This window comes from Podarcis filfolensis, assembly GCF_964270895.1.
Source record: "Podarcis filfolensis genome assembly, chromosome: 8".
Lineage (NCBI taxonomy): Eukaryota > Metazoa > Chordata > Lepidosauria > Squamata > Lacertidae > Podarcis > Podarcis filfolensis.
Window position 1 is genome coordinate 62,575,292 of NC_139611.1, and position 25,381 is coordinate 62,600,672.

A 25,381-nucleotide genomic window follows, 5' to 3' on the forward strand; every position below is an offset into this window, starting at 1 on the left:
GACATTCCACGTTCTGGATCCTTTCAACAAGGGCCAGACTAGATGTGATGTTAGTCGTGTGGGTGCAATTGGGACGAAGGCTTAAAAAAGAAGAAGTTAATATCGCCTGCAGGGAGGCCAAGCAGCAGGACTGCAGAAGGTGGGGAGACTCTCGACACTTACCGTGCTGCTGTGATTCTGGCAATAATAACTCTTCTGAAGCTGCTACATCACAAGGGAAGCCTCCATTCTGCAAACATTTTTTAAAATGTGCATGTTAATTGCATGCACACACATATGTGCCACACATGTTCATACCGTTAACATCACATCTAGACTGGCCCTCAGACCGGTTCAGCTAGATTGTTTCCTCACTAGTCGAGCTTTCCAAAATTTGAGGTGAGAAATATGTGCAGGCCTGCATTCTGCATTTTTGGCTCCAGTTATAGGCTGGGACCCAAACAACTACTTTGGGTTTCTCAAAGGCTTTTTATTTTTTTGAACAGCAATTTGACATACACAACCCTGACCTCTTCCAAAAGTCCTTTCGTTTTAAAAAATGGCTTGCTATGTGGGATGAAGGGACTGCTGCTTGAGAACTACGACCCCAAAGACTCCCTGGGAACACATATCTGCCTGTGGAATTACAGCATCTCCTATAATTTTAGCTTCCCCTGTTTGAAACGGCTTCATGGATTACAATCTTCTTTCTCTTTGGAGATAATGGTTCATGGTGTCTCTCTCCCAACTCCAAAATGCCTGTTAATTGCCGTCACAAAATTACCGTATTTTTCGCCCCGTAGGGCGCACCGGCCCATAAGGCGCACCTAGTTTTTTGGGGGGGAAATAAAGGGGAAAAAATTTATTCCCCCCCAAGGCGCGAGGCTGGGGCGGGGGAAGCCCGAGCTTCCCCCAACCCCAGCCCCCAGAACAGGCTGCTCTCCGCAAGCCGTGGGAGCCCTCCCGGGGCTTGCGCAGAGCTACCCGAAGCCCCGGCGCAACCACTCAGCGCGCCGGGGCTTCGGGATGCAGGCAGCTCTGCACACGCCGGGGGAGCCCGGGGGGAACTCCCGCAGGCTCCCACGGCTTGCGGATAGCTTCCTGAAGCCTGGAGAGGGAGAGGGGTCGGTGCACACCGACCCCTCTCGCTCTCCAGGCTTCAGCGAAAGCCTGCATTCGCCCCATAAGACGCACACACATTTCCCCTTCATTTTTGGAGGGGAAAAGTGCGTCCTATAGGCCGAAAATACGGTAATGCCACATCTAGTTTGCCCCTAAGATAAATGCTTGCATTTAAATGGCAAGCTTGTATTTTAAATGGAAAGAGTGCTCTGCCTCTGCTCTTGCTTATGCAGGCTGCCATGCACATATATTACGCACACATATTCCAGCATTGCTCTCCCCCCTGCCCAGCTCAGGGTAACTGAGAAATGGAACCAAGGATGCCCAGAGAAGGGGCTTCTTTGGTTCTCTGAAAGCATCCTGTTGTGTTCTGCGGCACACAGTCAATGGGCTGCAATTTGGAACACAATGTTTGGAGCAGGGGTGGGGAAGGTGGAGAAACCTGGCTTCTCTCCCTAGCCATAAATCACTAGGGGCAGGCAGGTATAATCTAGGGAGGACAGATGCAAAAGAGGGCAGGGCCCCTGCACCTTTAATACCTACATCTGCTGAAATCACCTGGATTTTTAAATAGTTGCTTTAAGCTGTCCTCTTTTTGCATCTGGCTATCCTAGGCAGGGTGGATTTGATTTAAATCAAATTGATTTAAATCACGATTTAAATCACTAGTCAGTAAGACTTGATTTAAATCTCTATTTTTTATAGAAAGACTCATTCTTGCTGGTATAATCTTAATATTCACAACCAGGTGAAGGTTTCATTTTTTGGAATAATAAATTTTTAGAGTAGTTTTTACAGTTATATCAAAAATTACTGATTTCGTTATACTATTAGAAATGCATAGAGAGATAATTATGAACTTATTGTGAGGTTTAATAAGTTAATCGTTTATATTTGGACAACTTTTCTGCTGTACTTTAATGGAAGGAGAAAAATAATCATTTCCTTAATAACAATATAAACTATTTATTTAGCTGAAACAATAACATTATAGCGTATGTATCCATGTTTGTTAACTGGTGTGGTTAAACAATTAAAAACAACAACAACTTTAGGCTGAGTTTTAGCACACATGAAAAACTTAAAACAAATCCTTCTTTCCTGATGAATACCCTTTGGACTATAGTGTAACTTAAACGGAAAACTATATTCAGAAAGATTTTTCCTCCAAAAGCATTTTATTTTAAAAATCCGATTTAAATTTTTAAAAATCTGATTTAAATTTTTAAAAATCTGATTTAAATTTTTAAAAATCTGATTATTATTATTTTTAAAAACCACATTGATTTTTATCCACCCTGATCCTAGGTAAATCTCTGCGATGAAGGTGTACCTTTATGAGTGTACCCATTTACCCACAGTGGGTGCTCCCATTTGAGACCAGTAGGGCAGAAGATGGGGAGCAGGTAGAACCACAGCCAACAAGTTTTGGTTTTGTCCCTGTGCTTTTCCTGAGACGAAGGAGGAAGAAGCAGTCCTACCTTTTACATTGGCTGCAAGAAGGCGGTCAGGTGCAGGCAGACTGCATTTGGTGGGGCAATGCTTCGGTTCCCCTAACGGAGCCACCTCAGCTGCCATTTTCACTGGAAGCAACACCTGCCTCTCCCCCTGAAACTAGGCAGCGTTGCCTTTGCAAACAAGGACCTGGAGGTGCAGTGTGTCTGGTGCACAGGCTCCTGAGCAGAGCCATAGCTAGGTGATCTTGCGCCCCTGGCAGAACCGCCCAGATTGCGCCCCCTAGCCACGGACAAATTAGCTCTTCTTTCTGCCTCTCCTCCAGCCAGTTTTGTGCCCGCTGCCTTGCCTGCGCCCCTGGCGGGGGCCCACCTCACCACCCCCTCGCTGCGGCCTTGCTCCTGAGATGACGCAATCTCCTCCCAAGTGACAGTATTATTAATACCACGAATGCTCAGGAGGCACGTGCTTCACAGCAACATACAGGCTGCCATCGTTTCAGACGCATCAGATACATGCACGGCCGTGCGTGCGTTGCACCAAACCCAGACGTGACCTAAAACCATCACAAAAGCGTCACTGAAAGGGGCGTTTGCAGGCTTTCTCGAGGTGTTTCAAATAGATGCGAATTCACTTAAATGTGTGGCGCCTTGGAACGTAAGCCGTGTTGTAAATTGGGAGTTGCCTGTGCTGGTAAGTTTTCGGCTTCTCATCTCTTTCAACTTCCCTTGCAGGGAGCAGAGAGGAAGATGCGGGACGATGAACGCAAGCAGTTCAGGAGGAAGGGAAAATGCCTGGACGCCAATAACAATGGTGAGTGAGTGGAACGGGGCGAGGAAGCTGGTGTGGGCCCTGTGTATATAAACGCTGCCTTCAGGGGAGGGTGTGTGAGGTCATGTGCTGCCGGCAGAGTGCGCTTCGAATGCATGGTGCGCAGGATGGCCCAGGGAGTGAGATGCCTGGTGATTAGGACCCTCAGCTGCAGATAACCCGCTTCCCTCTGCTTGCTAGAGAGGCCTCTGCTGCAACAGTCCCTTGCCTTGGGGGGTTGCAAAGAGGAAGAAGGCAAGGGCAATCTAGCCCTAGTCCCTGACCGGAGAAGGATCAAGGGCTGCAGGGAAATTGCTCTGTCTTCATCCCAGCAAAGAGCAGCTGCTGGGGTCAGCTCAGCCTGGCCCTAACTGGATTTCAAGGGTTGTTTTTACAAACGCACCTCTTTCGTTTTTATTTATTTATTTACTCATGGGATCCTTATGCCCTGACACGTGCCCTCTGGGAAGCTTACAAAACAGTTCCACGTTCAAAACAGAATTAACAGCATGTCAAATAAAAACAGCAATAAAAACTACAGAAAGGTGGAAGAAGAGCAAACGAGTGTGGCAAGATAAAAATAGCAGCTAAAACCAGTGATTGAGATCCTTAAAATACGACTAAAAGCTCCCGGCGGACTTTGCCTGGCGCCTAAAAATTAGCAACGAACGTGCCTGATGAACATGCCTCAAGTTGAGAGTTTTGCAATTTGGGCACCGCTGGAGAGAGGCTGTGGCTCAGTCGGAGAGCATCTGTAAAAGGACACGGATTTGATCCCTGTCATCCCAAAGTAGGGTTGGGGAAGACCCCTCCTTTGAAACCTGGATAGCCGCTGGCAGTAGGTGTCAATAGTATGCAGCCTAGGACAGTGTCTAATCCACTGGCTCAACTATGATGAGCCATTGGTCTGACACAGTCAGAGGCTGCATTCATACATTTAATGTGCATTTTAAGTACTTGGCTTCCTCCATAGAATCTTGGGAGCTGCAGTTTACTGCTGACAGAGCTACACTTCTAGCACCCTTCACAAACTACAATTCCCATGATTCTTTTTGGGGGGGTATTTTGAATGTTATTCAGATGTGCTGTGTGTATGGAGCCAAAGACAGCTTCCAAAAGTGGGGGACCAATGAGAAGAAGATCTCGGTTGAATGAGATATCTCTTCATTTTGGCACTGTCAAACTGATCCCTATCCTCTGGCTTCTACTCTCCCCCTCCACTCCCTTTCTCTTATAAGTCTAGTCTCTGAGATTGTAAGCTCGAAGGCAGGGCAGGTGTCTTTTTGATTTGTGTGTGGCACCTAATTACTGTAGGCGCTCTAGAGGTTATTATTACTAATAATAAGGTGAGACAGAAACTCTTATGCTCTATTCTGGACTTTTTTATGTTCTTCAGACACATCTAATCATTCTTGTCTGAAAATTAGATTGTGAAAATTACAGAAACTTGCTTTCCAGAAACAGTGTCCAGGCCACCTCTCAGTTAAATAGTTCCCCAAAGGCTTTTTTATTGTTATTTCAGAAAGCTCAGTGTGTGTGCTGATTGATCAGATTGTGTCAGTGTTGCATGAAGTCTGAGACTTCAACTTTGGGTCTTTGTTTTGGCTTTGTTTTTTGTCTGTTTCTATTGTCTTTTCCATTTGAATTTCCTCCTCCCTCCAACCTCATTGGTTTTTTTAAAAAAACAATTCTCAGCCACCTTGTGGATATGTTTTTCGGGCAGAGAGTAAGGGCTGGTCAATGAGTCAGTTTGGGTTTCTTTCAGCTTCTCATTTTTCTAATCTTAACTCCAGTTCTCTACCTTTCCACATCATTTTTTTCAAGGCCACGTGAAAATTCACTGGCAAATTTCTCTGAATATGTGGCTTTTTTTGCAAAGCAATATTCCCTACCATAATTCTTTCTTGTATGTTGTCTTCACTAATATTACACATTTTTATACAAACTACACCCCAGTTATATGCATTTCTGTGCTCATTAGTTGACTATAGAGAACTACATTGCAAAATTCGGATAAGTGCAGGTTTTGAAGGATGAGGATGCTGCAGTTTGAGTATTTCCTTCACTGCTTAGCTGCTTTTAACCAAAGGGAAAGACATTGGGAGGGTGCTCATAGGTCCCCTCTGTCTTGCCCAGTCTTCCTCAACCATGTACCTTCCAGACATTTTGTCCGGGGCTGATGAGTGTGTGGTCCAAAGCAACTGGAAGGCAACAGATTGGGGAAGGCTGGTCTTGTCCTAATCTTGCAAACTGAGGCATTCATTACTTAGAATCATAGAACTGTAGAGTTGGAAGGGACCCTGGGGGTCATCAAGTCATGCAATGCAGGAATCTCAGCTAAAGCACCCATGGCTTGGATGAGTCTCCGCCACTCCCCTTCTTGATGAGTCTCTATAGCAACAAACATGGTGGAAAACTAAGTTTCTCTTCTTCCTTCCAGGTCTGAAAAGCTGTTTGGTTTCGGGCTTCCGAGGCAATGAAATAACGTATCTCAAGCCACAGGCTGACTTGGAAACCCAGCCCGTCCTGTTTATTCCAAACGTCCACTTTTCAAACCTCCAGAGATGTGGAACGGTAAGTCCCCCTTACCATAGCCAGCCCATCCATGAGACACGAAGGAGAAGTAGCTGTGGCAACTTCTGGGTTCTGGAGAAATCTTATGAGAGCCGTGTGAGGCCTCCACGCGATCTCATGGGGCTCTCACGTGATCTTGAGCTGTTATCACACAATCGTGCTGGAACCAGGAAGTCGCAGCCATGTGACCCTGGTAAGCAGGACCAGCGACACACAGCACGTGAGCAGGGCAGCACCTTCCTGTTTCACCTCAGGCAGCAAAATGGGGCAGGCTGCCCCTGCCCCTTACAGCTCCCGCTGCATGTTGCCTTCAAATACCTCTTAAGGCAGTGAAGCATCCTCCTGCTACAGGAATGGAAGGAAGCCACCATTAATGATGCCATTATCTCAATTTATTTCAGGCATCGAGACTCAATTTTGGTTTGTTTCAAAGGAACCTTTCAATGCAAGAGTAGGGATTTGGGGAGAAGAGGCATGCTGTTTTAATTGGGGACGGGGAACCTGCGACCCTTCAAACGTTGTTGGATTCCAGCTCCGATCATCCCTGGCCATTGGCTAATGTTGGCCGGGGCTGATGGGAGTTGGAGTCCCACAACATCTGGAAGGCCACAGATTCCCAGCCTTGGTTTAAACGCTGCACTGTAAATTTTGTGTGAAGCAAAAAAGAGATACAGCAGTGCAAGGCATAGCATCAAGAAAGTGACTGATTAAGGGCAGTTCTACCCCCCCCCCAGACTTCTGTTCTTTTTTAAAAGAAGAAGAAGAAGAAGTATTTCCCCTCTCCCTGGAAACACTGGGAACTTAATTGTGTAATTGAGCTCCATGACAGAACTTGTCATGTCCTGAAAATGCAATTCCCAGCGTTCTGTGAGGGATGCCATAAATGATAAACTGGTTTAAAACTATACCTAAGTTTGAGAGCCAGTTTGGTGTAGTGGTTAAGAGCAGTAGTATCGTAATCTGGGGAACCGGGTTCGCGTCTCCGCTCCTCCACATGCAGCTGCTGGGTGACCTTGGGCCAGTCATACTTCTTTGAAGTCTCTCAGCCCCACTCACCTCACAGAGTGTTTGTTGTGGGGGAGGAAGGGAAAGGAGAATGTTAGCCGCTTTGAGACTCCTTCGGGTAGTGATAAAGCGGGATATCAAATCCAAACTCTTCTTCTTCTCTTCTTTGTAGTGTAGATATCTGCTCACTGTCTGTCTAGGGATACCTAGCAAGGAAAGTGCAGGCTTTGAGGAGGAATTTAAAAGTCAAAATGGATTCACATAAAGATGTGAGGAGATTAGAGAGCAGGAGTGGAGAGTGTCTGGCCACAGAAGCACAATTTAAGCAGGGGAGGGAGAGGATTGAAAGGTCTACTCTCAGATAGGTTCATGATTAAATTGCAAAAGCAGGGTGCTGTGGGACTGTTCTATTTTCTGGATGTTGTTCTTAAACCTCACTGTAACCATAACAACATTATAAATACAAAGTCAGTTACCCCCCCCTTTTTTTTTAAGACAAGGAATCAGAACCTTGGGCATGCATAACTAATAAGTACACCCCATTTATCTTTTAAATTATCACATAGGCTGGTATTCAATGCTAGTCCTACTCAGAGTAGACCCACTGAAGTTAATAGATGGGACTAACTTAGATTCATTACTTTCAGGGGATCTACTCTGAGTAGGACTTGGGTGAATACAACCCACAGAGTCTGAAGAAGATTTCCTTCTGAGAGGCCACAATGCTTTTGCCCCAAAACGTTTGGGGCATTTTTAATCTCAAAGGACTAAAGCGTCTCTCTTTTCTTTTTTTCCAACAGGCATTACCCACCGCTGGTGTTCCACATGACTCTAGCAGGTACAAAATATGCATTCATCCCCCCCGCCCCCTTTGGCTCACATGTCCAATATATTCTTGCATAATTAGACAGCCCATTGGCCCTGTTCCCACTTCCCATTTTGATTTTGTTTCTGTCCCATCTTTCTCTGGGAGTCTTGTCAAGGCCACATAAGTAGGCCTCTGATCCAGGCACTGACCAAACCCAGACACAATTAACTGCGGGAAGTTTGCTGTATCAGGTGCCTTCAGCCCTGCAAAGTTGATGTCTACCAGATCTTGAGGTCCCTAATGGAATAAATGCAGGATATATAAAAGTGGTGAAATATAATGTTGGTAGGACATTATCTGGAGTGAGAATCCCATTGAAACCAAATGAACAGGAGCTATGCTGAAGTGCTGTGAGACTGAGGGCAAGGATATATATGCTGGGTTGTGTCCAAAGAAGTTGTACTCAAAGTAGACCCATTGAAATAGATGAACCTAAGTTAGTCATGTTAATTAACGTCAGTAGGTCTACTCTGAGCAGGACTTGTACCATGAACTTTGCCACAACCTAGCCTTCCACAAGGAAATGGTTGGAGATGCAGGAAGAATGCTCAGCATCATTGGTGTCCTTACCTGTTGGGCAATGTGAGGAATTGGATTTGGAGTAGCAGAGAAGGAGACCAGAGGGACCCTCTCCATGGGGCACAATCCACTAGGACATTTTCTGCATTGGCCCTGTGGAAATGAAGGAAAGCTGTGTTTTTGTTTTTGTTCTTTAACAATGCATCAGTACTGACATTTGAACCACTTGTTTCTGAATCTTGGTGCCCATCCTGGAATCTTCTGAACTTTCATTTTCCTCACTAAGGTTGCCTTTAAAGAGGAGCTGCCCTTCATTTCCTGATGAATTTGACCCTTTAGCTTCAAAGCAAGCCAAAGAGGAAGACCCTCAACGAGGTAATATTGCTATCGGAGATTACGCACACACATACCCCCACCCCAACACCAAGCTATAGACAAAGAAACGACAACCTCAGGTGGAACAGATGAGGAAAGAGCCTTGTGGGCTTCCAAAATGTGAGGGAATAAACAGCAAGTGCCCATGAAAAATGGCGCTGAAGGCAAGGCCCAGAAAGGAGATCTCACCTTGAGGATCTTATCATGGGGCAACTTGGTGGGGTGAAGGACAACTAACTGGCACTTCCAAAGTCTCAGCAGACTGAGAAGAGGAGCTCTATTTTTAATATAGCTGTACACACATTGCCATTTACTGTATTTTCCCATGTATAATGTGCCCCCATGTATAAGACGACCCCTATTTTGGGGGACTCCAAATTAAGGAAATGAGGGGGTGATTGCCCACAGTTGTTGAGCTTTTTTTGAGGGGTTGCCAAAAAACGCTCGCCAAAACCACCAATCATCCGCCAGCAGCCGCCAATCGCCCGTCCAATTGCCATAGCAGCAGCCAATCGCCAGCAGGCATTGCCTCACCCACCAATCACCCGCCTAATCACCGCTGACAATCTCCTGCTCGTGGCTGCAACCAATCGCCCGTCCCCCATCTGCCCTATCTGTGTATGGAGAAACATTGTCTAATACATGGAAAAATACGGTACTCTGACTCCAGCGTGCTCCCAACACTGGTGTTTGAAGCCGAGTACACATGACATTACCCACAATCCATATCTATCCTGTAGTTTCTTGAGAAATACTGCTGCTTGATGCGATTTCCCTCAAACCAGCTTCTATCCAGTTTGAAAGCCTAAGCTGCATTAACTGAGGTGTGTGCATTTGAGACAGCTGTTGTACCTGTGCAGATGACAACACATGCACAGATGACAGCTTCACAGAATAGGAGCTTGGGGGGGGGAGCTGCAAGTGTGGGGAAACCAATCAGGTAAATGTGCATTGGGTGAAGGCATCCCCACCAATTCTCCGGTGTGTAAAGCAGCATATAAATGCAACTTAAAATACAGTGTGCGGAACGGGGAGACAACCTCACTACGTTTTAAGCCAGTAATGTGTACATAGCCCTAATTTCATAAGAAACGAGAGTATAGATATAAATTGTGGCTAACACTGTATATACATCACATCCGAAAACAGTGGCAAGAGTGCACTGGATGCAGAGTTAACAGGAGTGTATACAGTAGTACCTCAGGTTAAGCACTTAATTCGTTCCAGAGGTCTGTTCTTAACCTGAAACTGTTCTTAACCTGAAGCACCACTTTAGCTAATGGGGCCTCCTGCTGCCGCCACACCACCGGAGCAAGATTTCTGTTCTCATCCTGAAGCAAAGTTCTTAACCTGAAGCACTATTTCTGGGTTAGCGGAGTCTGTAACCTGAAGCGTATGTAACCTAAAGCATATGTAACCCGAGGTACCACTGTATGTAGCCTCTGTGTAGTTAGAAATGACCAACTCTTGAAGGCTGAGCCCACACGTGACAGCTGTCTGTTTCATACATTTCAGTCTTGCTCTATGTACGAAGAGAATCGGAGGAGGTTTTTGATGCTCTCATGCTGAAGACGCCAGACCTCAAAGGCCTGAGGAATGCTGTAAGTTTTACCCCCATCTCTCCCCCCCCCCCCGCCCCCCGGTCATCTCTGCTACATAAAATTTACTAGGCTACCTAATGAAGTAATAGTAAATACTTTGGGGGGAGTTGTTGCATTTATATCCCGCTTTTCCTGCAAAGAGCTCAAGGTGGCATAAATGGTTCTCCCCCTTCCCCATTTTCTCGCCTCAACAATCTTGTGAGGTAGGTTAAGCTGAGAGACAGTGACTGGCCCAAGGTCACCCAGTAAACTTCATGGCTGAGTGGGGATTCTGAACCTTAGTCTCCTAGATCCTAATCCAACATTTTAAACCCCTACACTACATGACATGCAGGGCCTTCTTCTGCAGAATCTCCATTGGAAGAGCTAAGAGCTACTTTAAGGTCCCAGCAGGCCCAGTGAGGCTTGTGCAGAAGATTTTGTGTTGCTCAATATAAGAAAGGCGTAATGAGGCTTTTCTGCCTTGGTCAGTCAAAGGTCGTGGGCCAGCACTGATGCCAGTAGTGTAGTGCAATCACTTTTGGGGTGTTATATTTGAATGCATATTGCATATTGGATTACAATATGCCTGTTCTGACCTTGACCAGTATGGGGGCTCTTTTACACAATGCAGAAAGTCACAGCTAACTACAGCCCCCCTGCCAAGTGTATCTTTTTGTTGATGTTGTTTTAATGTTGATGACTTTCATATTTCGCACTGTTAAATGCCCCTTCTCCAATCAGTTTCCCAGGTGGAGAAAGTTTTTCTGGTCAGGCTTTTCTCCTCTGCACCTCACTTCCTTTCCCTTGGGCTGGCTGGAAACTCTCTCTCTCTCCCACCTCCCCCTCCCCGCTTCTCAGTGTTTGCAGAGCACACAATGCGAAGCATATTTCTGTGATGTCTATCAGCACCATTCCTGATAACCCCAGCTCTTCTTTGCTGAGGTGGGGAATAAAGCAAACAATCGTCTGAAATTATCTGATAGCCGTTTTTTATGGCTGTGCTTGTGTGTGTGTGTTGGTTTTGCACACTTTTACATTGGAAAAGAGCAAACAGCACTTTGGGGGGGGGGAAATATCAATTTACAGAACCGCCTTTGGGAAAGCGTCAGAAAAGGGATTGCAGGAGAGAGGTTTGGGCTGCTCCCAAATAATTATTTTAATTTTAATCTTATCCTCAGATTTATATACTGCTTGGCTACCAAAAATATTGAAACGGTGTACAATAAAATAAAAATGCAAAAGATTACAGGCTCAGTAGGTCAGAGATTCCAGCATTGCCTGCAGTGGTTCCCTTTACTGCTAGAACATTATCCACTGGGGGGATGCCTCTCGTAGGGTGCAACAGTATTGACAGAATATTATTTTTCTCTTCCAGATTTCAGAAAAATACGGTCTGCCTGAAGAGAGCATCTATAAAGTCTATAAAAAATGCAAGCGAGGGTAAGTGATGGCCCATCCATGTTTACTCTGTGTGGTGTGCTCCACTCTGTGACTTTCTGCACTGTAACATAGACAGTGGGTGCTGTACTAGAAAACAGGCAAGACAATTTCAGCATGGGAGTAGTCCTTGAGTATGCAGGCTTTAGAAACCAGCAGAACTTCTTACCAGCCTTCAGCGCTGTTGTGGTGCTGGTTCTGAGGAAGAGTTCTGTGCACCTCCATGAAGAACTTAAGTCCAGCCGTGCTGGATCAGACTAATGACCTATCTAAATCTAGGACCCAGATTCCCACAGTGGCTAACTCATGCAGGTAACTGCTGTCTCCTGCTGCTGTTCCATGGTAACTAGCATTCATCCTCTGGGTATCAAAGAGCCATCATGATGACTATAGCTGTAACTATAGTACAGCAGGCTTTTGTCCCTAGAGAAATATTATCCAATAAAGGTCAGGGCTGTTTTGAGCCTGGTGGCAGGTGGTGCTTTTGTCCATGACCAAAACCTGATAGATCATCACTGGCCGTTTTTTAGTTGGGGGCGGATGTGCAAGACCCGTCTGTATAGTTGTGTTCTTTGAATTTCATTGGTTATAGCCACCTGTCAGGAATGCTTCCATTGTGATTTCTGCATTGCAATGGGTTGGGCTGGATGATCCTTGGGGTCACTTCCAACTCTACAATTCTATGATTTCTGCATTTGTTTTAATTGATTTTGATGAAAGTCACTTTGGGTCACTTTTGTGAGGAGAGTGACTAAGAATATCATCATTTAGGGAGGGAAGTAATTTTGGCCCAGATCAGATTGCCTAAAGCAAGGTTGGGGATACATCATCATCATCATCATCATCATTATTATTATTATTATTATTATTATTATTATTATTATTATTATCATCCTGTCTTTCCCCAAAAACTGGGACTCAATGTGGCTTATAAAAACTAAAACAAACACGGATAAAACACAGAAAGCTAAAAACATATAAAAGATAATAGTTTCAATGTAATTCACTATAATAGAATTAAAACAATGTAAAGCAAATCTATAAAATCTAGTAAACAAAGTGAGTAAAAACAACACAACACAGTGTGAATGAAAGCCCTTTCCTTAAAAGCGACCGCTTCCCAAAGCCCTGCAGGAATAACAGTGGGAGAACAATAAGGGGAGAGCCAGTCTAGCTTCTCTAGGAAGAGAGTTTCAAAGTATGGGAGTGGCCACCAAAAAAGGTCCTCTTCCACATTCCCACCATGTTGCCACTCAGGCCCCTCTCTGGCCCTCAGTACTCTTCCCCAGGCCAAGCCCTCAGAAGCCCTGCCCAACACCTTCCTAGAGTGCTTTTGCCTGGCTGAGAAGTATCATGGAACTGGGATATAATGCCTCTTGCTTGCCTGGATGGAGAAATGGGTGGTGGTGGGTAGAAACTACTTGCTTTTGCATAGCTGGTATGTAGCCTAGGGTCAGAGGTAAGAGTGACATCTGCTGCCCCACCCACTTTGACTCTTGCCCTACCCACTTTTTGTTCTGCCCATGGTTGGCCAACAAAGGAATGCTGCCCTCAGGCTGAAATAGGTTCCTCATCCTTGGGAGCTCTTGGAAAAAGCCAGATGCAGAAGGTCTGCCCGTGTCTGTGGGGCATACAAGGCCTAGCAATCCTGTTGGCTTCTCAGTAGTATGGCCAGATTATCCTATGGAAAAGGAATTACCAAGAAGTGTGTGTATATGTACACAAGTGGAATAATCTGGCTAATTTGTTGGGTATTTTGTTATCTCCCAAGGTAGTTGCCTGAGGTCTCAACAGGTTTACCTTATCTCAATCACCAGGGCACCAGTGTTTGTTTCACAAAGCTAGCAGGGTCACAGTAACCCTCTGACTCCTAGTGGCAGATGACACTGGAACAATGCAGTCTTGGATGGAAAGTGTGTGTCTGTGTGTGATCCCACCAGGGTGACTAAATATGGTACAGATACAGCACTTAGTTGTTTTAGATGCTATCACCCAAACCGGAGCACCTGAAGCTCAAATTCAATGGACATTGCCTGCAGTCAGGGACATTAAACTCTGTGAGACCTAATACTGTGACTTTTTGGCTAAAACAGAAAACCATGAGCCAAATGTGGGGGCGAAATGAGGCTAATCTTCACCCAGGTCGAAGATCCAATTTGGCGCCCCCCCCATACGCATTTGCATACACACGCACACAGGCTGGCAGCCCCAATGGCTCCCCTCCAGAGGTTTCGCCTGGGGCAAAAAACCTGGCTAGCCCCCACATAGCTATAGCTCTGCCAAACAGCTGGCCTATACGTTGTTACACTCATCACTAGGATCAATGCCTCCACAATGAGTTTGCATATAATTTGAGCACCTCTTGCCTCTTAATTTGGGGGTGCCGGATACCCCACTCCACCTCAACTTGTAGCTACCAGCAGAGATGGAACAATTAGCTTAATCAATGTGACCTTGGGGGAGATGTGAGGACTGTCTTGCCTTGCGCCCCAGCTTTCTGCCTCAAGCCCCATTGGAGGATTTTGGGCACTGTAGTTTACCCCTCACAAAGTTACCATTCCAAGCAAGCCTTAACAAACAATAATGTCGGCTTAATCGAACAATGTTGGATTTCCGGATGTTAACTATGAACCCTGGTTTTGATGTATTAATTACTCGGTTTGTGGGCAGGGCGGGGAGAGAGCTACAAAATGCAGGCTTCACCCTACAAAAAGATTACACAACCTTACAGATGGTTTGGAGGGGATCCCTGATTTTGGGGGGTTCATAGTTAATGAAGCCAACAGTGTTGATAACTTATATGATGGGGTGGAGGAATACGCTTTGAATGTGCCTTAAAGGTATAGCTGTGTATGCAGCCTCAGGTAACCGATTTCTGTTTGGGGCCTAGCAATCTCTACCTAACTCTTCCCCCCAGGCTGAACAATAGAGCAGCTTCCCTGCTGGGCTTAAGGATCTTTTGCATTCCACCTTGCCATTTGAGTCTGGGAGAAGACAAAAGAAATAGATCAGGGGGAGGGAGCTAGACTGTTGCTAATCTTTTTTTGCTCTTGCCCACCTGCCCCATGTTGTAAGACAAGGAGCAAGTTTAGCATGTTTGTCATGGGGCGGCTGACCCTTCCTTCCCCTTTCTCCTAATCTTGTTGTGTCTGGAAAACTGCAGCTCTTTCTAGCCCATAGTAGGGACAGGAGAGTTCTATTGCTGTTGCCCCTTGGGGTTTTGTAGGAAAAATAGCTTTGTTATTTTTGCATGGTGCTGCACTTAATGTTTTCTCATGGCACCAGACCCTGGTTTCCCAAGATGTAGATTCTATGTTCCTCGGTTGCAACAAGAACAACACAGTCTTAAAGTCTAATTTTTTTTATTATTGTATAAACTTTGATGGGCAATATGTGTAAATCTTTGTGTACTGTAGTCCACTTCATCAGATGTATGGAGCATTGGAAGGTATACATAGCTACACACACAGAGAGAGAGAGAGAGAGAGAGAGAGCGAGAGAGAGAGAGAGAGAGAGAGAGAGAGAGAGAGAAGAAAAAAGTTAGTTGTGAAGTAGTCAGGGGAGAAATGTAAGAAATTCAGAGTGATCACTGTTTTAAAACTTACTTGTATATAAAATTATTACCGTGACCATTCACAGTGCTGTGTTGATGATGGTATGTACACACCATACATTTCAAACACATACACACAAATCCTGGGAACTGCGGTTTACTCTTTAAAGAACTACAGTCCCTCATACCTGTAACAAATCATAGCTCCAATGATTCTTTGGGGAGAGGATGTTACTTGATTTAATGTTTTAATTGTTATAATGCTTGTGGGATTGCTGGACTGGGCACCTTTGGAAGGAAGGACAGGATATAAAATTAATAAATAAAAGTGAACATTTAGTGACCATTCATCCTGATTAGACGATGTTGCATCCAGCAAGTGTAATCCCACACTTTCCTGTGCATTTTCAGAAATGGTTTGGTTATACAAGAAATTCCAGTTAATTTAATCCTGAAAATAGTGACCGTCTGAAAGCACCCTCTGAGTGACATCAGCTCTCCCAAATCTCGAGCAGAGGTTTTATTGGCCCTGTGGTCTGATACCCTTCTTAGTGGAGATGCCAGGGATTGAGCCTGGAACACTGTACCATCTGAAATAGTACAATCCAATAAGGACTGTATCATGCATCATTTCTGCCTCTTTGGGTTGTCTTGGATGAGTCCTATACCTCATGAGGAAATAACAGAGTTCCTAGCTTTATGTTTGCCTCCTAATACTAATGCAGACATTTGTGCATGCAAGTAGCCTTACTCTGCATTCTTGAAGACAGAACAGTCTTTCCTCACCTGCTGATTATCCTTTCTTGGCTGGTCCCTCCACATCAGTTAATGGGCAAACATGTGTTTGTGAAATCACATGTTTGTTGGAATTAGGTGAAGTTCCAAGCGTAGAGCCCAAAGAGAGGTTTGAGTTTTCCTCTTAGCAATTCTGTGCTCTGAATAGAAATGAGCAAGCTCAGCAAACACAACAGAGACTGGTGTTAAAGGTCTTTCACTTACAAACAAGCTCATTATCCAAATTGCTGTGCAATTAACTGAATACAAAGTCACAAGCTTATAAATGAAACCACCAAACCCTGACCTGGTCAGCAGCAAACTGAAATGGAAAAAGACCAGCACTCTTGCATGATATCCCTGGACAACCAACTGCAGCTTTGTGTCAGCAGGAAGGTTCAGTACTTCCAACTTGCCCTTGAAAAATCTGCTGCCCCCAACATCATGTCTTCATGAAATGACTCCTCCCTTGCTCTAATAATCCCAATCAAGGAAGAGCTAATATGGCATAATAGCTCATAATGGGTTGGCAAGTCCTTGGTTCAAGTGGCCAGAACCTGGGAAGTTACTGATGCCAAGAGACTCAGGTTGCATACACAGCACACATGCAAAGCACATTGGCTTGGCTCACAGATAATGCTAAGCCATTGTTAGTTTAGGCAAAGTTTGATGTGTTTCAGCATCTGGAAACTAGCTCAGCAGACTAACCATGGCTTATTTCCTGGCAACAAACCATGATGTGAAGCCGTAGTTCATTGATGACACGTGGCTTGTTTTAACTATGGTTTGGTAGCCTGTCTGAAGCCAGCAGCCTTGTTTAACCATGGTGTGTTTGGCTGCCCCTTTACCAAGCTACAGAGGCATGAAGCAGGAACATCTTGAAAGCAACTCAAGCTTTGTCGAAATGAGCCATGGCTTGTTTGCTCACCTGTGAGATGGCTCGTGGTTTGTTGAACAAACCTTGGCTAAACCAAATCAAAACTTAGCGCTATGTTAGAAAGGCCACTTTTTAATATTGTATCGTTCCTTCCCACTTAAGCTTCAGTTGATTATAATCACTGTCATTCATCACATTGGCATTTTGGATGGTGAGCTGGTGTGTGGGTGTGTCAATCACCCCACCTTATCCTCCCAGCAACCCTGTGAGGTAGGTTAGGCAAACACAGCTGGCCCAAATTCATTCAAAGAGTTTCATGGCTGTGCAGAGATTAAAACTTGGGCCTCCAACACCCTGCCCCATGCTTCAGATTGGCTCCCAACCAGTGGAAGTTTGCTGCCCTTGTTCCCACAGTTGTTGCCGCATTACATCAAGCTTGGGCCTAGATTGATAGTGGCGCTAGAAGGGAAGCTACTGTAGCCCCTTAAAAAAAAGCACCTGTATGAGCTGGGTGAGGGAAGCCTTTCATCCTGTCAAAGGAGGGTTATCTGACTGACGTGGGTCGGCTTCATCTGCAGAACAGGCAAAGAGGCCCTCCAGTTTTGGAGGGGCAGGTTTTAATTCCATGGGAATGAGCTAGCTGAGGTTTTCCAGAGCGGCTTCTGAAAGAAGCAGCTGTGTCTCTGAACCGCCCCAGGTCCTCCGCAAACCGCAGCCCTTCTCCCCTTGCCTGACAGGTGAGGAACATCTCCTCCATTGCCAAACTTTCTCTCCTCTGTTTCCTTGAAGGCCTCCTTGTGAGTGAGATACAATCGAGTATCCCAGGTTCTCCCCTGCACCTCCCAATCAATGCTTGGCAGATGAGCTCATTGCTTTCGTTGGACCCAGTCCAGGGCTTGGGCTGAAAAGAGAGGCAAAGCGGCAGAGCTGCCGAGCACTAGAGGGTGTGCCTGATGCAGCCCACAGCTGAGCAGGGCTTTGGAGAAGGGAAAGGAGGCCCTCGGTAGGTTGTGGGTGGTGATGAGAGCATCAGGCTAGAGAGAGAATAAGGCCAACGTACATAACTCACCAAGCATGACTAATCAGCCACAATTGTGGCCTGCCAGTTGTTTGAAAAAACAAGAAAACTGGTAAGGCACCTGTAACAGGGAAAAGAAGTGGCTCATTTACTCAGTTGAGACTACTTAAAATGTGTTCCTGAAGGCAGCTAGATGTTGGAGGGTTCCAGATGGACACAGGATAGGACTTCTTCACACAGTACAGAATTAAGCTATGGGATTTTCTCACTGAAGAGGTAGTGATGGCCGCTAACTTGGATGTCTTTAAAAGATGGTTAGGCAAATTATGGAGGACAAGGCTATATGTTCTGCCTCCACTGTCAAGAGGCAATATACCCCAAAATACAAGTTGCTCGCAGCTGCAGGTGAGAAGGCTGTTGTGCTCAGGTTTTGCATGTTAAGGCTTCCCACTGTGAGAACAAGAAGCTGGACTAGGTGGGCCTTTGGCATGATCCAGCAGACCCTTCTTATGATTATTCCAAAACAGGTTGGGGCTGCCTGCTGGGCTGCTATATGTGGCTGGCAGGCCAGTGGTGGGTGGAGCCCCTTGAGACCAGTAGGGTAGAAGACAGTGGACCCAAACAGTAAGTGAAGCCAGAGCCAATGGCAGGTGGTGCTGACTAATTCTTGTCTCCCCCGGCCTTCTGTGTTGAGTTCTTGCAGTCAGTGTAGCTTTTATAGGAGGAAGAAGCCAGCAACCAATGCAACCCCGGGGACTGGTTATACCTAAGGAGGTAGACAGGTGAGGGCTGGCCAAGGGCATGCTGAGCTTGGTGGGGCAGTAGCACATCAATCCTAATAGATCAGCCTCCACTGGGCCTGGCAAACTGCATCAGACCTAATGGGTAGTAAGCTGTACAAGTCTGGGGTGAACACCAGTTCAGGAAGTATCTTAAAGTGCTCTCCAGTGTGATGCTTTGGTGTGGCTGGCTAGATGCTACTCTTTGCTGTGCCAGACAAGGCACACAGACACCAGGTGGCTTATGGGAGCCAGGCATGAGCGCAGAGCACACCTGACTCTCAGACCATTCCACCTGGAAGCTCCCTCTTTTGTAGCACGTAACCCAGACATCTTTCCTCAGGGGAGCAATTTTGTGCTTTGGAAACAGCAAGAGCGGTAAAATTTATTAGGGGTCGTTATATATAAGCTTTCAATGTTGAATGAAGAGAGTCTCCGGGGTTTGTTTTTTGTTTTTTCTAAAAAAACAAAGAACCCAAAACCACCAGGTACAACATGAGAAAACCTTCTAATTCTTCCGCAGTTACTTGTCCATATAAAATGCCTCTCTCTGTGCACTACAAGGAGAGAGAGAACTGGTTGCAGTTGAGAAATTTAAAATATGACAATAATCTATCCAGTTCCGACTTTATGGGCCTGGGATTTTCCCCCTTGTATCTGAGGCTGGCTGACATTCCTTGAATTGTAGCTTGAAGGGTGTGTATGCTCTATGATTACAATGACTTGTTCCTGGTAGGTAAGAGCTAAACCGCACGATACATGGGAGTTCTGTGATCAATTTCCCAGATTTATGTTTACTCAAATAGAGTTGCACAGGGCTGCCAGTTTGATTGGAGCAAAGGTCCTGGGGCATAAGTGCATAGCCCTCTCCCCTCCCATACTATATGTGCAGGGGGACTGTACTCTCACCACCAGCCCTGCACAGAGTAGCTGGGATGGGTATGGGTTTAACTGGAGAAAATAGCACAAGGGGAAAGGTTAAACACTCCACCTCCAAGCACTGGGGCTAGCTACAATCAGATTCAAAGCCCACCACGGTCTCTTCCCATTTCAATAAAAAATAAAGCCAAGAGATCAATTATCAGATCTCCTTTATAATGCTGGTTTGGCAGTAAATGGGTTTTAAGCCCCAAAGTCCATAAATCAAACTTTCATTCATGAAATTATCATTGGTCTTAAACAAGACACTTGTGTACTTAGAAAACATTGTACAACTGGCTTTTATTTTGTGCTTTATTATTATATGATCAAGTGATTTGATGTACTGTGCTTGTCGTGGACATACCAATGAGAAAGCTCAACAAGAACTTTATATAGTCACACACACACCCCAAGAATCCTGGGAACTGTAGTTTACCTGTCACACAGCTGCAATCCCTGGCACCCTCTAAAGACTACACTTCTCAGGATTCTTTGGGCAAAGAACGATGCTTTAAATGTGCAGTGTGGATGTGATTACTGGCCTCTCCAACCAGAACAGAGCAGAAAGTGGAAGCAAGTCACTCCACTATCCATATTGTAGTTAAAGAGCATTTGTCATTTGATTGGATACAAGCAAGTGTACATATGTCATTGGAGAGGCCATCCTCTTCACCCCCTGCCCTCAACAGATGCTTAGTTAAGCTTGCCCTAGAGGGTGGGGTGGGAATTCATTTCTCCTTTCAAAATGGCAGTCAGCCCCCTAAGAGAGAAGTACTATGGCTCTCCGCCAAAGAACATTGTTTTGATCTTATAGTGCAATTCCCCACCTCAGAAAATTGCAGGGTTTCCCCATCTTTGAGGGACTTCCAATGGGGAGCTGTTGAAGGATTGGTTGTTGAGCTGAGCCTCTCTGTTCTGCTTCTTTTCCAGAATCCTGGTGAATATGGACAACAACATAATTCAACACTACAGCAACCACATGGCTTTTTTACTTGACGTAGTTGAAGCAGAGGACAAGTTCCAGGTGACCCTCAAGGAGCTCTAAGGACTCAAAAAGGCTACACTTCTGCTGGGAGGCCGCTTGTGAAGCTGAGTTCGATCCACTAGCAAACCACCCCATAGTCAAACCATCGGCTCAAAGCATTTAACTTGAACGCCCTCCCTTTTGGAGGGAGGGAGCAAGAGAGAGACAGAACCAAGGCTCCACATGTGAAGATTGCTTTGAAGATCCATTCTCAGTGTGAATGTGGAACTTCTGTCCATTGAGGAGTTGCTGTTGTTGTTTTATACTTTATTTTTATTATGATCCTCTGCCAGGCAATCAATACTGAGCTTTTTTACTTTTCCGCACTTAGGGAAGCACCAACTTCTTTCAGGCAGGGGAACGACCCATTGCCTGTCTTGGCCTCTCTGAACTGCCAAACTAGCAAACAAGAGACTGTCACAACTGCATGTGGATATTACCAAATATGCCCACACACAAGCACACACATAACCTTACATTTTCTCACTGCCTTACTACTTGCCCTTATGACCCTGGATGTAAATACCTGCAAGAGAAGTACCTGGCCAGAGTGACCGTTTTATACATTTCTGATTCCATTTGTTATTTTATAAATATATATATAATAATTATAATAATAATAATATCTATCTCTCTCTTTCTGTGTGTATATGTATAAATAGTATCTTGTTTTATACTGAACTTGACAATGGAGGAAGGTAGAGCATTTCAAAACCAGGCTGCTTCATAATTCCCCAGGGTTGTTGTCTTTGTTTGTTTTGTTTTTTTTCTGTTCATTTTTGTAAAAAAAAGTAAAAAAAGGTGTATGTTATTATTATGGTAATAAAGATTCAAAGACTGAAAGCAAGCTTGGGACAGTGTAAGTATTGAATAGGAATGGGTTTTTCATTTCTTCAGGAGCATTTTGGAAGTGGGGCAACAAGGAGACCTTGGCTGCTGAGTCTTGCTTCCAGCAAAAATGCAGCTTTGATAACATTCCGTAGACTGACAATGTGCCTAAGCCAGGCCTCTCTTAGGAAGCAGCTTCTGGTCCTTTGCAGAAACAGAAGTTGCACCAAGCTGGAGGTGATAGGAGGAGAGCTTCTCAAGGGAGAAGGCTGGTAAAGGTGGTAGATTCATTTGGGCCAGTAGTTCACCAGAGTGGCTGTGGAACTAATAAAAACATTATTATTATTATCATCAAGGGGAAATGGATTGATTACAAATGCGTTAGGCCTTTAAAGCCCCCTCGTATGCACCCAGCATCATAAGTGACAGGAGCTTAGCTGATATTGGGATACTTTGTGAACATGGTTGACCCCTGTAAATCATTGCCCCATTGGGTTGATGAAGGGCTTTAACCAGATACCTTGTTCATTGAATTGAATTGGCTTTGGGGCACAGTCCTGCAGCCAAATCTGACTGGCTGCTGTGTGTTATGTCACTGCATTTATTATGTCGGCCAGGATTGGTTGGAATCACTCAGGAAAGGATGACAGTGGGGTGTGGGTGGGTATGCCTAAGCTGCAAAAGAGAGACAACAATGGCGGGAAAGGCAAACGAACAAAAGCCTTACAATCCCACTCTCGCTCCACTTTTGATGGGAAATATACTCAAGCATACAAAGACAAGTGGGAGCATGTGTGCACATATGTTTCCCTTGAGCGGGCAAAACATAGTAATGTGATTTTTAGAATATTGAGGGAAATGGTTGTAAGCATAAAAAGCAGCCTTCTGCTGAGCTTGGCAGCAGCTCTTCAGAATTTCAAAAAGGGAATCTTTCTCTGCCATACCTGGAGATGTCAGGGATTAATATGGGGCCATTTTGCATGCATGACATGTTCATCCTCAAATATTTTTAAGGGTGTGGCTACTTTCCCTCCCATTCCAAGACCCCATCTGGAAATCAACCTCTAACACCCAGAACAAGCATCATGCACTAAATAAACAAGTCAGACACATACAACTCCTCCTCGCAGTGCTGCTCTCTGATTCAAATCAGGACCGTACTGCTGCCATTTGCTAAAATTTAGAGGCATGACATCTGATTGTGGATCTGTGTTGTCCTATCTAATTATTTAAAAGTAGGTGGTGTAGGTCACCCACTCATGGCAGTCTTTTGTTTCTTGGGAATTACTTGTCAACTGGAAAATCCAGTCCACCATTGGGTGGGTAAGGGGAATGAGAGAGCAGGAAACATTATTTGTTGTTGTGGCGGTGGCAACCTTAGGCCCATCCTTCACTTTGCCAAAGGAAAAATGGTGCAGGATTCCTGTGGCCCATAGAGCTTTTGCTGGAGGATTAAAGATGCTTATTTGTCTTTGAGTTCTGCTATATCACCAGGATGTTGGCCAATCAAGGGTTCGAACCGAGCGGCAAGTCACACAACCCTTTCGCCACATCTCAAGCAGGGCACAGATCTATTCAATCCATGTTGTCAAATGACTCTAAACCCCATGCTTGGTTCTAGGGAGTGTCACCCATCAGAGGTCAATGGAGAGTGAGGACAGCCTAAATCCCCCGGCTCAGTTCACTCAGCTTAGTGGCGGGGCTGAGAGTGGGCTTGAGGGAAAGTTTGGGAGAGTGGCAAATTGCTTTCAAGCAGATCATGTGCGTCTGGCGCATATTCTGAAGCATGGGCCTACATTCTTCACTCCTCACCCAGAACCCATTGACACTTTTCTGGAGATTGAAGCATAAACTCCTGAGATGTCAGTGGTGGCAGTGAGTCCTACGGGTGCCCAAGGTTATGTCAAAGAGTTTGTGATTCCAGTAGAATCAGCAGCAGGCAGAGACAGCTGGTTTGGCCCGACCTTAGAGCTGTTTCTCAGCCGCTGCCCCACGTGACCAACTGGACATTCATGGTAAATTTTACCCACATTTCCTTCAAACAGAATGGAGTTAAATGTGTGGGAAAGCTGCTCACGAGCTGAGAAGGACTGAGCACACAAACTGCGCTGTTCACAGTACAGGATCAGTGCAGAACTCAGAGCACATTGGATGGCTTCTACCAAGAGGCAGCAGTGTGTGTGACTGCTGCAGAGTAATGGTAATGGGAAGGGTACCTGTGTTGTTTAGATCATTTGGGGCTACACTGCTGGTTTAAAGAGACTGGGAGAGTAGGAGGAAGTGACCGCCAGACAGGAGACTTGGAAGTCAGCAGACGGCCATTGGCAGCGGAAGCCCTAAGTGACAAGTCAATGGGTAGTGGCAAGAAGAGAGAAAGAGAGAGGTGGGGCAAATTACCTGTTGCTAGTGAACAACCCTACAGGGTTGGCGCTGCTACAGGGTGTCCCCGTTCAGCACATTCCTCCTCCTTGGATTTGTCTAATCTCCCTTTAAAGCCAGTAAAGCCAGCAGCCATCATGTGCTAGTGAATTCCATTTCTGAAGCACTAAGAAGCAGTTTCTTTCATCTGTCCTGAATCTACAGCTAATAAATCTCACTAGGTGAGCCCAAGCTCTGTTACTTCTCTGTTCACCTTCACTGCACCATGCATATCATTTTAAATTAAAGCCCTCTATCACCTCCTCTCAACAGTCCCCATCTCCAATATTTTATTCCCAATGAGATGGTGAGAAAGTAGGAGCCAGGCAGGTCAGGCTTAATTTTTATAAATAAATATTGGCACGAACAATCCACTGTCCACCAAAAGCCAACAATGAAACGACACCCATTCTCTATATCCAAAACTCATCTTCTGTCATGTTTGCGAAACAGGAGAGACTCAGGGCCCACTCCCCCCCCCCCAAGGAAATACAGGATTTCAAACAGGTGGGTATCATGTCTTGTTCACAGGCAAGTGAATGCAAAATTCATTTGTTCTTTTTTAAAAAACAGAGAAATGCAGCACTTGCAAATAAGAGCGCTTGCCAAACCGACACTGTGGGATCCTCTGCTTTACAATACCGGCACCCATTTATTGGTGGTGTTGTAGATGAAGGATTGCTTTTGTGGTACGGGGATGTTGTATGCCCCTAGAAGGAGAAACAGACATAAAAGATGTCAGGTTGACTCTCAGGACTCAGTAGGTGGGTTATGCAGCTTTTACGTTTTTGCATGAAGTGCACTCTTGTACTACCACACATACCCGGCTAGGTGAGTCTTGTTCTTACCTTTCCTTGCAAATCCAAACAGATATTTTGCTAGGTTGAGCAGATGCCAGGGAGGCCAAGGCTCCTGGGCCTTCTTCAACAGGCAGTGCAGAAGAAGAAATACAGCTAGGTGTTGGGTTGCCAACATCCCCCCCCCCAGTGGGGCTCCTGTGCCATTGACCAGATGCCTGTGCATGTCAGGGTGAGCTTTGTCTGCTGAATTCTTGCCTTCTATGCTGTTCAAAGCACAGGAGCCCCGCCAGAGCTAGCAGCCCCCACTGCAAGTGCAAATGAGAATTAGAATCGTCTGCTTTGATAACTAACCCGACTCCTATTCTTTTAATAACAGCCTGGCTCACAGACATTTAGCAGATGAATCTTTCCCAGCTTGTTCATCTCTATATCAGGGATATGCCCATGGTGCATTGTGTGGGTGCAATGGTATACAGTCGTACCTTGGTTCACGAATGCCTTGCAGTTTGAACATTTTGGCTCCCGAACGCTGCAAACCCAGAAGTGAGTGTTCTGGTTTGTGAACATTCTTTGGAACCCAAACGTCCAACGCAGCTTACGCAGCTTCCGAATGTTTTGTAAGTGGAATGGACTTCCGGAACGGATTCTGTTCAACTTCCGAG

At 45.4% G+C, this 25,381-nt stretch overlaps 2 protein-coding genes and 1 long non-coding RNA gene across 4 annotated transcripts in view; 1 reads left to right on the forward strand and 2 right to left on the reverse strand.

Annotated features, from left to right (window-relative positions):
- Positions 1-21,520, forward strand: part of GRHL3 (grainyhead like transcription factor 3) — a 49,753-nt gene extending 28,233 nt beyond the window's left edge. For both annotated transcript variants that reach the window (XM_083625540.1, XM_083625541.1), the window contains exons 10-16: positions 3,291-3,369; positions 5,807-5,940; positions 7,746-7,783; positions 8,619-8,707; positions 10,223-10,308; positions 11,666-11,730; positions 20,580-21,520. In XM_083625540.1, coding sequence (XP_083481666.1) covers positions 3,291-3,369; positions 5,807-5,940; positions 7,746-7,783; positions 8,619-8,707; positions 10,223-10,308; positions 11,666-11,730; positions 20,580-20,694 — 606 coding nt within the window. In that variant the 3' untranslated portion in view covers positions 20,695-21,520. The remainder of the gene's footprint in view (positions 1-3,290; positions 3,370-5,806; positions 5,941-7,745; positions 7,784-8,618; positions 8,708-10,222; positions 10,309-11,665; positions 11,731-20,579) is intronic.
- Positions 450-20,573, reverse strand: LOC310767982. The gene is made up of 4 exons (XR_014551137.1): positions 15,868-20,573; positions 11,897-15,824; positions 8,384-8,485; positions 450-738 (listed from the first exon to the last, which is right to left on the reverse strand). It is a non-coding gene; the product is annotated as an uncharacterized lncRNA (long non-coding RNA).
- Positions 21,521-24,427: 2,907 nt separating the features above from the next.
- Positions 24,428-25,381, reverse strand: part of STPG1 (sperm tail PG-rich repeat containing 1) — a 29,483-nt gene continuing 28,529 nt past the window's right edge. The window contains exon 9 of the mRNA XM_083625589.1: positions 24,428-24,629. Within this exon, the coding sequence (XP_083481715.1) occupies positions 24,553-24,629 (77 nt within the window). The 3' untranslated portion in view covers positions 24,428-24,552. The remainder of the gene's footprint in view (positions 24,630-25,381) is intronic.